Source organism: Gasterosteus aculeatus, chromosome 1, assembly GCF_964276395.1.
Source record: "Gasterosteus aculeatus chromosome 1, fGasAcu3.hap1.1, whole genome shotgun sequence".
NCBI lineage: Eukaryota > Metazoa > Chordata > Actinopteri > Perciformes > Gasterosteidae > Gasterosteus > Gasterosteus aculeatus.
In genome coordinates, this window is record NC_135688.1 from 16,896,813 (window position 1) to 16,911,928 (window position 15,116).

Sequence of the window (15,116 nt, forward strand, 5' to 3'; positions counted from 1 at the left end):
AAGATCACAAGAGCTCTGAAAGAAACTGAAGATCTGCTAGAAAAGCAAAGCTTCAGCTTTCAGCAACTGACAGTACAGCTTGAAACATCCTGTGCCACCAAGCTGGAGGCGCAGCAGGAGGACCACAACAACCTCCTAGCTGCTCTGCGGAAGAAGTTTGAAGATGACAGAGAGAGTGAATGTCTCCAATGGCACGAGGAGAATTCTTCCCTCATTCAGACCGCAGAACAATCGCTGGAAAGGGAGAAGGAGCATCTGAAGGACAAGACCTGCTTATTGTCTCAGCTGGAAGAGCTTCAACAGCAGATCCCCAAGAAGCCGAAGAAGAAGTGGTACAAGCTATTCTAACGCCCGGCTGCAGAGTTCAACAGCGACAACACCACCATAAAAACACACACACATAGAAACACACACATAAATACACACACATAGAAACACACACATAAATACACACACATAGAAACACACACATAAATACACACACATAAATACACACATAAATACATAAAATTAAACACACATACACAATTAAAAACATACACATACACATACAATTAAACACACATACACAATTAAAAACATACACATAGATACACACAGTCAAACACATACACATAGCCACATGTCCTCTCCAGGAACCATCACCTTATCGGGGTGGAGAGGTTTGCGTGTCCCAGTGAACCTGAGGGCTGTGTTGTCTGGAGCCTGGTGCTCCTGGAGGGTTTCCCCTGGCAAAGAGGTCTCAGGCGAGGGACCAGACCAAGAATGGTTCAAAAAAAACAAAATAGAGGAGGGCGGAGGTGAAGGGCTCGACGGAGAGCGTCTGGTGGGCAGGTGTAGGCCGACGGAGTGCCGCGGCACCCTGCTTACTCTCCCCTCCCCGTGGGCTCGCCGATGGGGGGGTGGGCTGCTGCATGGGTGGCAGTGGCAGTGGGGGGTTTGGACGGACCAGGCCCGGGTGGCAGATGCTGCCTCTGGGGACGTGGAACATCACCTCTTGTGGAGAAGGAGCCGGAGGTCGTGCAGGAGGTGGAGCGCTGCAGTTAGATGTGGTGGGACGAACCTCCACACAGCCGGTAGCCAAAGGTCTCGTTCCTTCGTGATTGTCGGCCTGCGTCTTCTCCGTGTATTTATCCATGTGTGTCCCTCGTCTGCCGTTGGTTTGTTTGAGTGATGATGTTCGCAAAATCTTGTTCCTGCTTTCCTCGTGATCTTGTCCCTGCTCGCTCCTGTCGGTATTTTGTATCCTTAGTTAACAGCAATTTACTAAGAATACCAAAATGCCCAAGAGCGAGCGGGAACAAGAGGAAGCCGGCAGAAGATAACAGCAACGTCACCACCCAACCAAAAAATGACAAACAAACCGAAGACATGACGAGAGAGACAATGGTTTAAACACACCGAGGAGGTGCAGGTGATTGGACACAGGAGGAAATAATTCGGTACAAGGCAGACAATCATAAGAGGGGTTGAAAACACAAGCTAACCCAGAGACACGTTATGAACATTAATATACCAACACACCGTTCGAGCCCTGACCGTAAGTGACTTACAAACATCCTTTTAATCGTACTTCCTAATCAAAGAGCAGACACTGCGGTGTGACAGGGCTTCATGTCACCATTGTACCTGCTTCACTACAATAGCTGGTCCAACTGGCGTCATAGGCTTCATCTGAACGTCCCTCCCACAGTTTCATTAAATGTTACGTTTGAGTGTTTCAAACTGCTCAATGGTGCTTCCAGCAGATCAGATCTAACTCCCTCTTTGTATGCACCAACACACACGACACACCTTCTGTGGCAAGATGCTCCGTCCAGCTCCTTTTGCCTCCAGTAGTTGACTTAACTAAGATTTCCAAGTTTAGAACTTTAGAAACTGTCAGCTTAAATTATACTGTTCACCTAATTAGGACATTCTTGTGAGGCAAACAAAATGGTAAATGGTAATGGTAAATGGCCTGTACTTGTATAGCGCTTTTCTATTCTTCTGACCACTCAAAGCGCTTTAACACTACATGACATCATTCACCCATTCACACCCATTCATACATTGCTGACAGGAGAACCATACACTGTGACACCTGCCATCAGTAACTACCATTCATACACTGTAGTCGCAGCTACAGGAGCAATGTTGGGTTAAGTGTCTTGCCCAAGGACACAACGACATGCTGTTACGATGGAATGATGGGAAACCAGGAGCGAGATGCGGTAAAGAGTCTTTTAATGGTCAAAAGGAAAAACAGTCCTCAATAATGAATAAACTCAAAGTCCTCTGGCCTTGGCCGGAAACATAACAAAAGCAGACAGGGGAAATCAGGAACTTAGGGGCATAAGGATTACTCCCGTGAGGACAGCGTTCGGGGATCCCGGGGTGCTCCCTACCAGCCGGATCCAGCAGAGAGGTGAAAGCAGATGAGCTGCCGGGGGAGCGCGCCGGTCGGGCACTCTGGAAAGGCACAGTCACAAATACGCGGACGGTGAAGGTGCAGGGCAAGACAGGACGAGACGAGTGCTGACGCGTGTGCCTACATTCATGGAATAATCCGACAACAAGACAAGGCTAGAGGGAGGGAATAAGAAGCAGGCAAAATCAGGTGGAAGAGGTTTCAGGTGAGACAATGATGAGGACGAGGGGAATCAGCTGTGAGGGATAAAGAGGGGAGAGAGAGAGCAAGGGCAGGGGGTGTTTGCCTGAGAGTACCACAAGAGGGAGACAGGGGACAAGGAGGGAAGAGGAAACCAGGGTCATGACAGTACCCCCCCTCTCAATGAGCGCCCCCAGGCGCTCCCTGGGATAGTCGGCGGGTCCGGCGGAAGTCATCGATCAGTGCGGGATGGATGTCCCGGGAGGGGGTCCAACTTCTCTCCTCTGGGCCGTACCCCTCCCAGTCGATGAGATATTGATGACCGCGACCCCGGCGGCGCACATCGAGAATACGGCGAACCCTGTAGGCAGGAGCGTCTTCGACAAGACTAGGCGATCGAACAGGACGAGGGGGGGGGCGAATGGCGGGTTTGATACAGGAGACATGAAACACAGGGTGGACACGGCGAAACTTAGGCGGGAGACGGAGCTTCACTGCGACTGGGTTAATGATCTTAGTGATACGGAAAGGTCCTATGAAACGGTTCGATAATTTCCGTGACTCTGACCGGAGAGGTAAGTTAGAGGTGGATAACCAAACCCTCTGACCACAAGTGTAACGCGGACTCTTGACTCTGCGTCTGTTGGCCGCGACTGACATGCGTCTACCTGCTCGACAAAGGGCCGATCGCACTCTCCTCCAGGTGCGTTTGCAACGACTGATAAAGGACTGTGCAGACGGGACGTTGGAATCCGAGTCTTGGGACGTAAACAGCGGAGGTTGGTAGCCAAAACAGCAGTGGAAGGGCGAGAGACCGGTACTCGCGGTGGGAAGGGAATTGTGGGCGTATTCGGCCCAGGATAGTTGTTGCGACCATGACGAGGGGTTCTGATGGGTGAGGCTGCGAAGGATGCGGGCGACGATCTGATTGGTTCGCTCAGCCTGGCCGTTAGTTTGGGGGTGGAACCCGGACGACAGACTAGCGGATGCCCCAATAAGGCGGCAGAACTCCTTCCAGAATTGGGAAGAGAACTGGGGACCCCTATCCGAAACGATATCCGTCGGCAGACCGTGTAACCTAAAAACATTATCAACCATGATCTGGGCGGTCTCCTTGGCGGAGGGGAGTTTAGCGAGCGGAACGAAATGGGCTGACTTAGAGAAGCGATCGACCACAGTTAGAATTACGGTGTAGCCCGCCGAGGGTGGAAGCCCGGTGATGAAGTCGAGAGCTAAATGTGACCAAGGGCGGGTGGGGATGGGTAACGGACGGAGCAGGCCGGCTGGGGGGGAATTGCCGGCCTTGGTCTGCGCGCACGTGACACAGGAGGTAATAAACCGACGTGTGTCTTGTTCCACGGAGGGCCACCAGAAGCGCTGACGAATTACCGCGAGGGTGCCCCGAACGCCGGGGTGGGCAGCAAATTTAGAGGAGTGTCCCCACAGTAGGACCGCCCGGCGCGTTGACGCGGGGACAAACAGGAGTCCCTTAGGGCAGTTCCGAGGGGTTACGGCTCGCGCAAGAGAACGCTTAACCAGCTTCTCAATCCCCCAGACGACCATGCCGACCACACGACCCGGGGGAACAATCTCCTCCGGGGTATTCGGGGGAGAGGAGTCAAAGAGACGGGATAGCGCGTCCGGCTTGATGTTCTTAGACCCCGGGCGGTACGAGATGGTGAAGTTAAAACGAGTGAAGAATAGAGCCCAGCGGGCTTGGCGAGCGTTGAGTCTCTTGGCCTCCCGGATGTACTCCAAGTTTCGGTGGTCCGTCCATACAATAAACGGTACGTGGGCTCCCTCCAGCCATTGTCGCCATTCGCCTAAAGCCAGGCGAATGGCTAGTAGTTCGCGGTTTCCGACATCGTAATTGCGCTCAGCGGGGGATAGGCGGTGGGAAAAAAACACGCAGGGGTGTATCTGACCATCAGTAACGGAGCGCTGGGAGAGTATAGCCCCGACACCAACCTCGGATGCGTCGACCTCAACTATAAATTGTTTAGTGCAGTCAGGAGTGAGGAGGATGGGCGCGGTAGTAAAGAGGCCCCTAAGGACATCAAACGCCCTCTGCGCGGACTCTGACCACCTGAAACGGGACTTGACTGAGGTTAGCGCGGTAAGGGGGGCGGCGACTTGGCTGAAACCTCTTATAAAGCGACGGTAAAAGTTCGCAAACCCGAGAAAACGTTGTAGCGCGACACGGGAGTCTGGTACGGGCCAGTCAGTGACCGCCTGAACCTTGGCCGGGTCCATACTAATCCCCTCGGCAGAGATGACAGAACCCAGAAATGTGACGGAGGAGGCGTGGAAAGAACATTTCTCGGCTTTAACATAGAGTTTGTTCTCTAGAAGGCGCTGGAGGACACGACGAACCTGTTGGACGTGCACCTGGAGCGATGGTGAAAAGATCAAAATATCGTCGAGGTAGACGAAGACGAAGATGTTAAGCATATCCCGTAGGACGTCATTGATTAAGGCTTGAAAAACCGCGGGAGCGTTTACTAAGCCGAACGGGAGAACCCGGTATTCGAAATGTCCGAGGGGAGTGTTAAACGCAGTCTTCCACTCGTCCCCCTCCCTTATACGCACAAGGTGGTAGGCGTTGCGTAAATCAAGCTTGGTGAAAAATCTAGCTCCCTGCAACACCTCGAAAGCTGATGACATCAGTGGTAAGGGGTAACGGTTCTTGACCGTGATGTCATTTAAGCCCCGATAGTCTATGCAAGGACGCAACGAACCGTCTTTCTTCCTAACGAAGAAGAAACCGGCCCCTGCGGGGGACGCGGAGGGAGCGATGGTGCCGGCGTTGAGTGAGTCGGACAGGTACCTCTCGAGCGCCTCGCGTTCGGGAGCGGATAAGGAGTATAGTCTACCCCGCGGGGGCGTTGTGCCCGGGAGAAGGTCTATACTGCAGTCATACCGGCGGTGAGGGGGGAGAGAAGTGGCCCGGGAACGACTGAACACCTCCCGCAAATCATGATACTCCTCCGGTACTCCTGACAAATCACCTGGCTCCTCCTGAAAAACAGCAGCAGAAGAGACAGGGGGCACGGCAGAGGACAGACAATCAACATGACACGACAGTTTCCACGAGATAACAGAGCCGTTAGCCCAGTTAATCTGGGGGTTATGAAGGACTAGCCATGGGTGGCCTAAAACCACCGGAGTATAGGGGGAACGGAAAATCAGGAAGTCTATAGTCTCTCTATGATTTCCTGAAACAGTGAGAGTGAGTGGTAGGGTCTTTCTCTGCACCATGGGAAGGGAGCTACCATCAAGAGCGAACAGGGGGGTGGGGTCATGCAGGTCTGCGAGGGGAATACCCTGTTCTAGAGCCCAAGTCTCGTCAATGAAGTTCCCCTCTGCTCCTGAGTAAACCAATGCGGCGCAGGAGGCAGATGATCCCAGCCACTGGAGATGTACTGGAAGAGAGGTGCAGGACTTAGAAGGAGAGGACCCGGATGAAGCGCTCGTCAGCAACCCTCCGCCTACTGACGAGCGGTGGCTTTTACTGGGCACTTTGAGGCAAAATGGCCAGCCGCAGCACAGTACATGCACAGGCGGTTCATAATCCTGCGCTGTCGTTCTTGTGGAGATATACGGAGCCCCCCCAGCTGCATTGGCTCAGGATCAGCAGGAGATGGTTGCGGAGGGGGTGCTGCTGCAGAGGCCGGAAATGGCGGAAGGTCCATCCTGCGGGTCCTCCGTCGTGTCTCGAAACGCCTCTCTATGCGGAGAGCCAAATCGACGAGGGCATCGAGGGCATCGGGGACCTCACGGGCAAGGATCTCATCCTTGAGCTCAGGGTTAAGGCCCTCGAGGAAACGGGCGACGAGGGCCGTCTCGTTCCAACCACTAGTGGTGGCCAGGGTGCGGAATTCAATAGAGAAGTCCGTAACAGATCTTCCTCCTTGGCGCAGCGTCGATAGGAGGCGGGATGCTTCATCTCCGTGTGCAGACCGGTCGAAAACTCTGATCATCTCTCCCTTGAAGAGGGAAAACTCAGACATGCAGTCTGCCTCTACCTCCCAGTTGGCCACCGCCCACTCTCTTGCGCGCCCGTCGAGAAGGGAAATAACGTAGGCCACTCTGGACCTCTCCCTGGCATAAGTGGACGGCTGGAGAGAAAAAACAACCTCGCATTGGGTGAGGAAAGCTCGACACTGTTTTGGCTCACCCGAGTAGCAAGGCGGGTTGTTAATTCGCGGCTCAGATGAGGTGCGCGCCCCGGTCGACCCAGTAGCCTCGAGGCGATGGAGGTGGAACTGCTGGGTGAGGTCCAAGATCTGGGCGGTCAGGGAGTCAATGGTCCGTCTTGCGGAAGATAGGTCCTCTTCGTGTTTGCCCAAGAGGGCTCCCTGAAGTTCGACGGCCTGGTGGAGATGATTGCCACTCGCCTGGTCCATCTTCTGGTCGGATTATTCTGTTACGATGGAATGATGGGAAACCAGGAGCGAGATGCGGTAAAGAGTCTTTTAATGGTCAAAAGGAAAAACAGTCCTCAATAATGAATAAACTCAAAGTCCTCTGGCCTTGGCCGGAAACATAACAAAAGCAGACAGGGGAAATCAGGAACTTAGGGGCATAAGGATTACTCCCGTGAGGACAGCGTTCGGGGATCCCGGGGTGCTCCCTACCAGCCGGATCCAGCAGAGAGGTGAAAGCAGATGAGCTGCCGGGGGAGCGCGCCGGTCGGGCACTCTGGAAAGGCACAGTCACAAATACGCGGACGGTGAAGGTGCAGGGCAAGACAGGACGAGACGAGTGCTGACGCGTGTGCCTACATTCATGGAATAATCCGACAACAAGACAAGGCTAGAGGGAGGGAATAAGAAGCAGGCAAAATCAGGTGGAAGAGGTTTCAGGTGAGACAATGATGAGGACGAGGGGAATCAGCTGTGAGGGATAAAGAGGGGAGAGAGAGAGCAAGGGCAGGGGGTGTTTGCCTGAGAGTACCACAAGAGGGAGACAGGGGACAAGGAGGGAAGAGGAAACCAGGGTCATGACACATGCGGGTTAGCCGGGCCTGGGATCGAACTGACAACCCTCTGATTGGAGGACGACCGTGCTCCCCACTCACCCACAGTCGCCCAAAACAATTCTCGTTTCAGTGCCTTATATTTTTACGTTCAACAAACACAGATATAGGTGTTTAATACATTTACAATTCTCATTTCAGTAGGATAGAACTTTTTTGTTACAAATCAATTTTATGTTTAATTCTATTTTCGAACTTAGATTGTTCGTTCACAGAATTATGATATTTTTGTTAGGCTAATAACAGAATCGTTGTTTTAATGCCATGTATTTCTACCGTCAACAAAAATAATTTCTCCTGAGGTCCGACGGGGGGCGAGCGGACACTCAGAGTCCCGGTGAGTTTTTCTTAACAAACGGAAATAAACTGAGAATATATAAGACATAACGACAGACCGATCCATTGATATTGAAATATCTAAAATATAAATAAATAATAAATAAATATCTAATTTAAAAATGCATTACATTCAGTTTGTGTTCTTATGATGTCTTTTGTAACGGCAAAATATAATGACACCATAATGTTTTATTAGATTAATGTCTAAAGCTAATCATGACTTTAATTCTGAGGAAGTTCCATGACACCAGCTGTGTAGGAACCATCTGAGCAGAAGAATCCCTTCTCTTTGACCCCATTTGTCTTTGCGTAACATGGCTGCGTGGAGGAAGGAGAAGGTGTGAATGTCTCCAGCTATAGTCCTAAATCGAATCAAACATCTGTTGTAAGCACCTTGAGTCTTCCTTTGGGTCTGGGACCTCCTTGCCTGCCTCCATCCTTTTAGCATAACAAAACCAAAGTGTTAACCCTGTTAATGTATAAATATATCTGTGTTGCTCTCAAACATTAAGAAGAAGCTTGCTGCTGGCTGTCGATGTATAGCTGTTGTAGTCTTCTTCCTTGCAAGAAATGGCAACTTTGATTCACAAGAGACTTTATAACTGATTCCCGATTGCACGAGAAAATCTTCCACTACAGTTTGTCCATCCAGTCAGATTAGGTTGGAGGTCTGTGGCTGTTACCCAGAGGTTACTGTGTCCAACTAGGATAATATTAGGATAATGTGAACTAACAAACAATTAGGAAACAATTTACGATGCATTTATTTCTTTACAGCAGCTGTCAGTGGGAGCCAGAGGAGACTATTTACTATATGTTCTACTTTAGCCTTTTTTATTTGGGGACATATTTATGATATGTGTAGGACTCAAATTTCCTCCTTGTCAAACAGTCATGCTTAGATTATTAGAAAAAGGCCTCTGGCAACAGACAGGTAAAAGTCCCTCAAACATTGGATGAAGACCACCAGATTGAGATGTTTACAGTAAATCTAGTTCCTTCCATTAGTGAGATTTTGTATTGAGCTGTCCATTTTGCGAGACTTCCTAGTAATGGGGTATTTCTTACAGTATGGCATCACAACTTTTCATTAAATAATCTGAATACTTCCTCCACCATTGGTTTTGTTGGCAGACACCGATTAAAAAAAACGGATCAAGAACTACATCAAAAACAAAACATTCAGGACATCCCTACTACAAATTGAGCTCTGTGACTTCCCAACCAGAAAACAAGGGGGCCACTGTAACCTCGAACCGTCGCCTTGACGACCTGTAGGCAGTTAACTATCGGGGATGAGACTTTTGCTTTGGACTTGAGTTTCTATAGATGGCGCTGTGGACGAGTGGGACGGCCCAGCAGAGAGGAACCGTCACAAGGGCCCATGTGTGACAGTTATACGAGCTGGTTGATGGACGGCTCAGCTGTCAAGTAGGCAGAGAAGCACCAGCAACTGACCGTGAGCGGCCGGCCATGTAAGGTTACTATTCCCCGGGCAAACTCCTTCAAAGCCTCTGTGCTTACTACAAACAACACTACAATACACGCCGTGCTTATTTTCACTGATAAATACTGGACCGGTATCAGGTAGGAAGCAGCGATTGAGAGGAGAGCACTCTGAAGCCTCTCCTCTCAGTCACTGTTTGAGCTCAAAAACATCAGGGGTCAGCAGCATTTTGGAAAGTCATCGCTTTATAGCCAGGACCACAATGGAAATGAACCAAAAGACCATTGGTACCAAGCAGGTGGTAGCTAAGTCAACAGTTTAACACATGAATGGGTTGTCATTCCGTCTCGTCCAAGCATATCTTTTGTTGGAAAAAGCCAACATTGCAAGAGAAATGCATTGAGAGAGCTTTTGTGTCCCTTATTGTCACTGATTATACAATTTAATTTGTCAAACATTCCATATTCAGGAGTTTACCCAAACCAGTCTCACAGCAAAACGTGTAATAGCTACGTTGTGGAACTATTACTACCTAGTACCTAGTATCTTTCACAGGACCTAGTTGCAACTATATTTAGTTGCAACTATAGGTCCCGTGACTATCAACTTACCTTAACTCAAGAAAGCATCAGCATTTGTATGCATTTCGATGGCATTTCTAGCGAAAAGTATGCGTTATATTTTCATAATCTTCTATCAGAGAATGCAGAAGACCTTCCGTTTATTAGTTTCTAGTGACGCAGATGCAAGGCAATTTAAATGAATGGGCCAAAATAAAACGTAGTATTGTCAGGATTTTGGGAAGAAAGCGTGAGAATACCACGTTCCACAACGTCGCTATTACACGTTTTGCTGTGAGACTGGGTTGGTTTACCACGTTATCTGACAAACACTATCGATGTGAGCGCACGATGAGGCTGACCATCTATGCGGTTTCTCTTTATCTAAGCAGAAATACATGCAATGTATTGTTACCATACACATACGTAGTGGACCAGAATCAACTAAATGTTGGTACGTTCTAACTTAAATAACTAAAATGTACTGCAATCATTGTGCATAGAGAAAAGAAACTCACATATTTACTCATACTAGGACGTCGTCCTGTAGAGAGCGCAGGGTTCTGCTGCAGGTAAGGGCCAAAAAGCTTCACACCTGAACTCCATCAACCAGGTCCCTCCCACTTCCTGCTCCTCCTCAGACAGCTCCGCCTCCAGACCTGCTGCTCTTCACAGCAACAATCACGTGAAACACTAACAGGAGGTTCCATACAGAAAAGCAAAATAGTAAATACAAAAACATGCACAAAATATAACCAATGACAAAATATAAGAAGCAAACAAGACACCCATTAAAGATTAACAATAACATTCTAGATTCCTGATTCCTGATCCTGATAGAGATCGCGGCAGTCATGCTACTGAAATGTCAGCTACTTCATGGACGCCACCAGCAGACCGTAGCGAATAAAACTTTGATTTTAAAATGAAAAATAAGGGACGTTATTTAAGGCGGCAGAAAAAATATAGGCTGCAGTCGGAAAATATTTTTTGGTTAGTAAGGTTCATAACTAAGTGAAATAACTTAATAAGTACCTACGCTACTACTTTAGCGCCGTCCATCGATAGTAATGTCTTTGCTGTCCAATCGCTGAGTGATTAAGGGCTTGTTACGGCACTTTTTTTTTTTTTACATTCATGCACACTTAAAGACACATTTCTGTATTTTACCCTAAATTAGTCACAATTCTAAATAGCGCTGTAAAATGAAACCCAGACTTACCAGGGGTATAAGAGCGACATAGCCTAAGAAAGCCTACGCAAATAGGCCCACACATCTGTGTTCACCATTAAGGACAAACGTAGATTGAAAAAAATAGTTTTATAGAGAAACAAAGGCATTGGCTTCACAACTGCTTTACTCATGAAACATTTATCTTACTGAAGCTGTCAAGCGAAACAAGCAAATAGATTGTACATAACATATTTTGGTGTGATCAAGGCCACGATATCTGTTGTTCCAAAGAAATGTCAAATTGGTATTTACTCTATTTCAAGCCCTGGCAGCTTTGCACACTGAAGCATGTACCAGGTGTCGTCAGTTAAGTCCCTGAAGGCTCAGAGCTAAAGGCCGTAGGGGCAGTAGGGCATTGGAATTCTAGCAGAACGGGTTGGTTTCGGTACTTTCTCCAGCCCAACGCCACACAAAAATTACATTAGTACACAAAGTAGTCAGAGATCTGATGAAACTACACAACATAGTTATTTAAAGGTCTCTATGCAATATGAAGAAGGAGGGTGGAGGAAATACTGTAAGAATTCTCTTTGATAGGAAGACCACTCAGTGCAGCGAGACAACACATCAGGTTATTCATAGAAAATAACAAGAGAATCTACTGGAGAGTGAGGAATGCATTTTAAATAACTGTTATTTATACATATTACGTAACATATGGCCTATTTTCATTTATAAATTCCCTTGAAATGGATTTAATGTATAAAGAAATTAGGCTATAGCGGCTCTTAACTCTTGACATGAAACTATATGCAGGGTCACCACATGTTTCCCAATTTATATTTTTCCTCGACTTGTGACCCCTGTGCAAAAAATAGAGCCCACTTGCTTGCTAATGCTTCATCTGTTGCAATGGATACATTTGAACTCCCTTTAGCACACAACTTCTATGTTTAAGTGAAATTAGGCAGGAAAATAGAACAATTACGTGTTTATTTGTATTACTTCATTGGGTCCTGAGGTGCTTTTCAATATGTCTGTTTTCAATTTGTCTTTTGAGGAAATAACTGATGACAATACTGGAATCACTTTTTGGTTTGTCCAGACTGAATACTTGAATAACGTATACTCTGCCGTCAGTTGTGTGTGTGTGTGTGTGTGTGTGTGTGTGTAATTCTATATATACATCCACATACCAGTAGACGAGTAAAAAAGTGTGCGTGGAGCGACGTAACTGCATTGATCTTTGCAAACAGGCACTCATCAGCTTTAAAATATTCCAGCTGGTGTAAAATTAGAAATGAATGAGTTAAACGAACGGGAACAATGATCTCCAAAATCGTTTGTTTTGTTTGTCATAATTACGTGAGTGTTAATTCATTGGTCCTGCTGCTTTGGTAAAGAAATCTAAATTGCGTCAGTCTGTGTGAGAGAAAGTGGACGAGCCGATGAATGGACGAAGGGACAGAGGGAGGAGCAGATAGCGGGACAGCCGAGTTGACGCAATTCAATCTGGTGTTCTGGTATCGGAGATGGGAGGACCTGGTGGGGCGGCGCTAAAGATAGAAAACCACGGTTCACCCCCGTCACACTACCCCCCCCCCCTCACTAGCTGCCCAGGTGGCTCATGTTTCATTGAAAGCTCAACACTGTCACCTTCACAAAATACACAGGAAAAACACAGACATTTGAAAGTGTTGACAAAAAAAAAGATGCCTTACTTTACGTGAGCAGCAGTTAAATGTGGTCCACAGTGTAACGTTGCTCACTGCAGTTCAGTGAATGATCAATAGCGAGATTCACTCACATTTCACCACCCATTCAAACGACATGAACACTGGGGATTATTAATTGGTGCACGTTTCTAAAGAGACACACTAATTTTCTTTACCTTTTTTTGAGAGTTAGGTTGGACATGTTCAAGCTTTTAATTAAATGTTTTACAATTCTGGCATTGTGTAATCTGCAAGGCCAACGTCCACTGTCATGCAGAAAGTGACATCATCAAATCCATTCAGGCAATCTATCAGATCACATCGGGCCGGCCGAAAATTCCGCTCCGACAAAACAAAACTTCCTGTATGTTTACATTATGGGAACGATCTTTTCTCCCAGATTATGCTTTAGTTATATGTGTTGCCAGAATCCTAATCGGACTCAGGATGTCAGGGTGGTTTGATGGCACAATCATGACATTGTTCATCTGGGAGATTGTACCCGGGAACACCCGTAAACACGGTTTTAGTGACATACGCTTCACTCTGAATGGGACACGAGATGGAATCAGCGGCCTCCAGGTGAGCTGTACGGCCATCCTTCAAAAAAGCTTATCCATAATATACAACACTTTTTTGTAACAGATCAAATTTGAATGAAACAAAGCATATATTGAAACGCTTTCATCACCTTTGACTTATAAAACAAAAAGCCTTACACCTCATTGGGCCAAACACTGTCACTCCTTCTCATTCAGCACCACTCATTCATTCCATCCGGCACTTTTCACTGTTGTCCGACTTAACATACAAACGTGGGCAAGTCTCCTTACAAATGCCTGAGTCCATTTGTGGCGCCCCTCAATCTGTTAACATTATTTTTGTTCTGGTTGAAAATGTGTAAAAGAGTAAGTCCAGGTCATAAGCAAAGTAGGCTTGAGGGCTGCTGTTGGTCACAGAGATGCTTCCATAAGATAATTAACTCCCTTTGAATTATGTCTTTATATGCAGGTGGAATCAGATTAAGATTAAAACACAAACCAAATGAAATGAAGTGTCTTGATACAGCTACCAAAAACACAACAAACACAATTTAGGAAAATACTCACACGTTGAGCTTAGTCATTTCACGCTGCATCCTCAGGTTTCAGTCTCTTCCCGCTCAGCACAAGGACCACAGAGACTAATTGCTGAGCTATAAGATGTTGTATAATGTTGATAAGATCATCAAAAATGTGCGTCAGTGGAAGCCGACAGTGACCGGACTGCCAGCTGTTCCTGGAAACATCCACGTGTCAATGTGTGAATGCATGTAACCCTCAGCTGCTCCCTAAGGCCCATGCTGTGAATAAGAACCTGCCACCCAACTACAGGCCAGATCCAACAAGCTCAATAACTACATTTACATATATATATATATATACATATATATAGTGCCAGTCAATAGTTTGTCAAGTCACGTTTTCTCATTAAATTGAATGACAAAAAACTGACTGGTAATGTATATATAGATATACAGTATATAAATAGTATTATTCAAATAATATATATTTTATATATATTTTCAAATAATATATATTTTATATATATTTTCAAATAATATATGTATCTATGGTACATGTGTTAATATATGCATATGAATAATATTCTATCGGAGGTTGCGAATAAAAAACATCCCCAATGAATTTATCGTGTCAAATATTTGTTTCTTAACAAAGAAGATTCCAGTATGTATAAGGGACATTTCATTTTTAAGCTTATTATTGATGGATCGCACATTGTCTGATGCACACATCTGCCAATGCACACGCATGAACTTAACCAAAACAACAATCTTGTGTGCGCCTGTGACACGGATCGGTCTGTGCAAACCATTTCCTCTTCACCTGCTGCATTGTTTGGGTCAGAATACATTTGAACACCTCCTCACATGAACAGTGCAAACACAAAACATGTACTCTGTTCAACAGCATGCCATTTAGAGTCCATAAAAATATTCAGCCATCGGATCGTTTTGCACGGCCTCATGTGATTCCGATGGAATCATTATTAAAGATTCACAGTGTTCCGTGTTACATAACTGTCCTTGGTGCCTGTTTCCCCGGGGCAGCTGCAGGGTTTCGGGGCGGCAGCAGGGGGGGTCGGGTGGGAGCTGGTATGAGTGTGTTGGTGTGAGGGAGGGCTGAAGGATACAATGACAGTCTAAACTGGGATACTGGATCTGTTTCATGGTGGCAAACAAACTACAGGGCC

At 46.9% G+C, this 15,116-nt stretch overlaps 1 protein-coding gene across 3 annotated transcripts in view; it reads right to left on the reverse strand.

Annotated features, from left to right (window-relative positions):
• klc3 (kinesin light chain 3) overlaps positions 1 to 10,624 on the reverse strand; it is a 33,333-nt gene extending 22,709 nt beyond the window's left edge. The window contains exon 1 of one of the 3 annotated variants that reach the window (XM_040191685.2): positions 10,493 to 10,624. Coding sequence is in view for 2 of the 3 variants with exons in the window: in XM_078107667.1 (XP_077963793.1) it covers positions 10,493 to 10,494 (2 nt within the window). In the remaining variant the exon portion in view is untranslated. The remainder of the gene's footprint in view (positions 1 to 10,492) is intronic. The other 2 variants (XM_078107667.1, XM_078107628.1) reach the window with 2 other exon arrangements.
• Between the last annotated feature and the right edge of the window lie 4,492 nt (positions 10,625 to 15,116).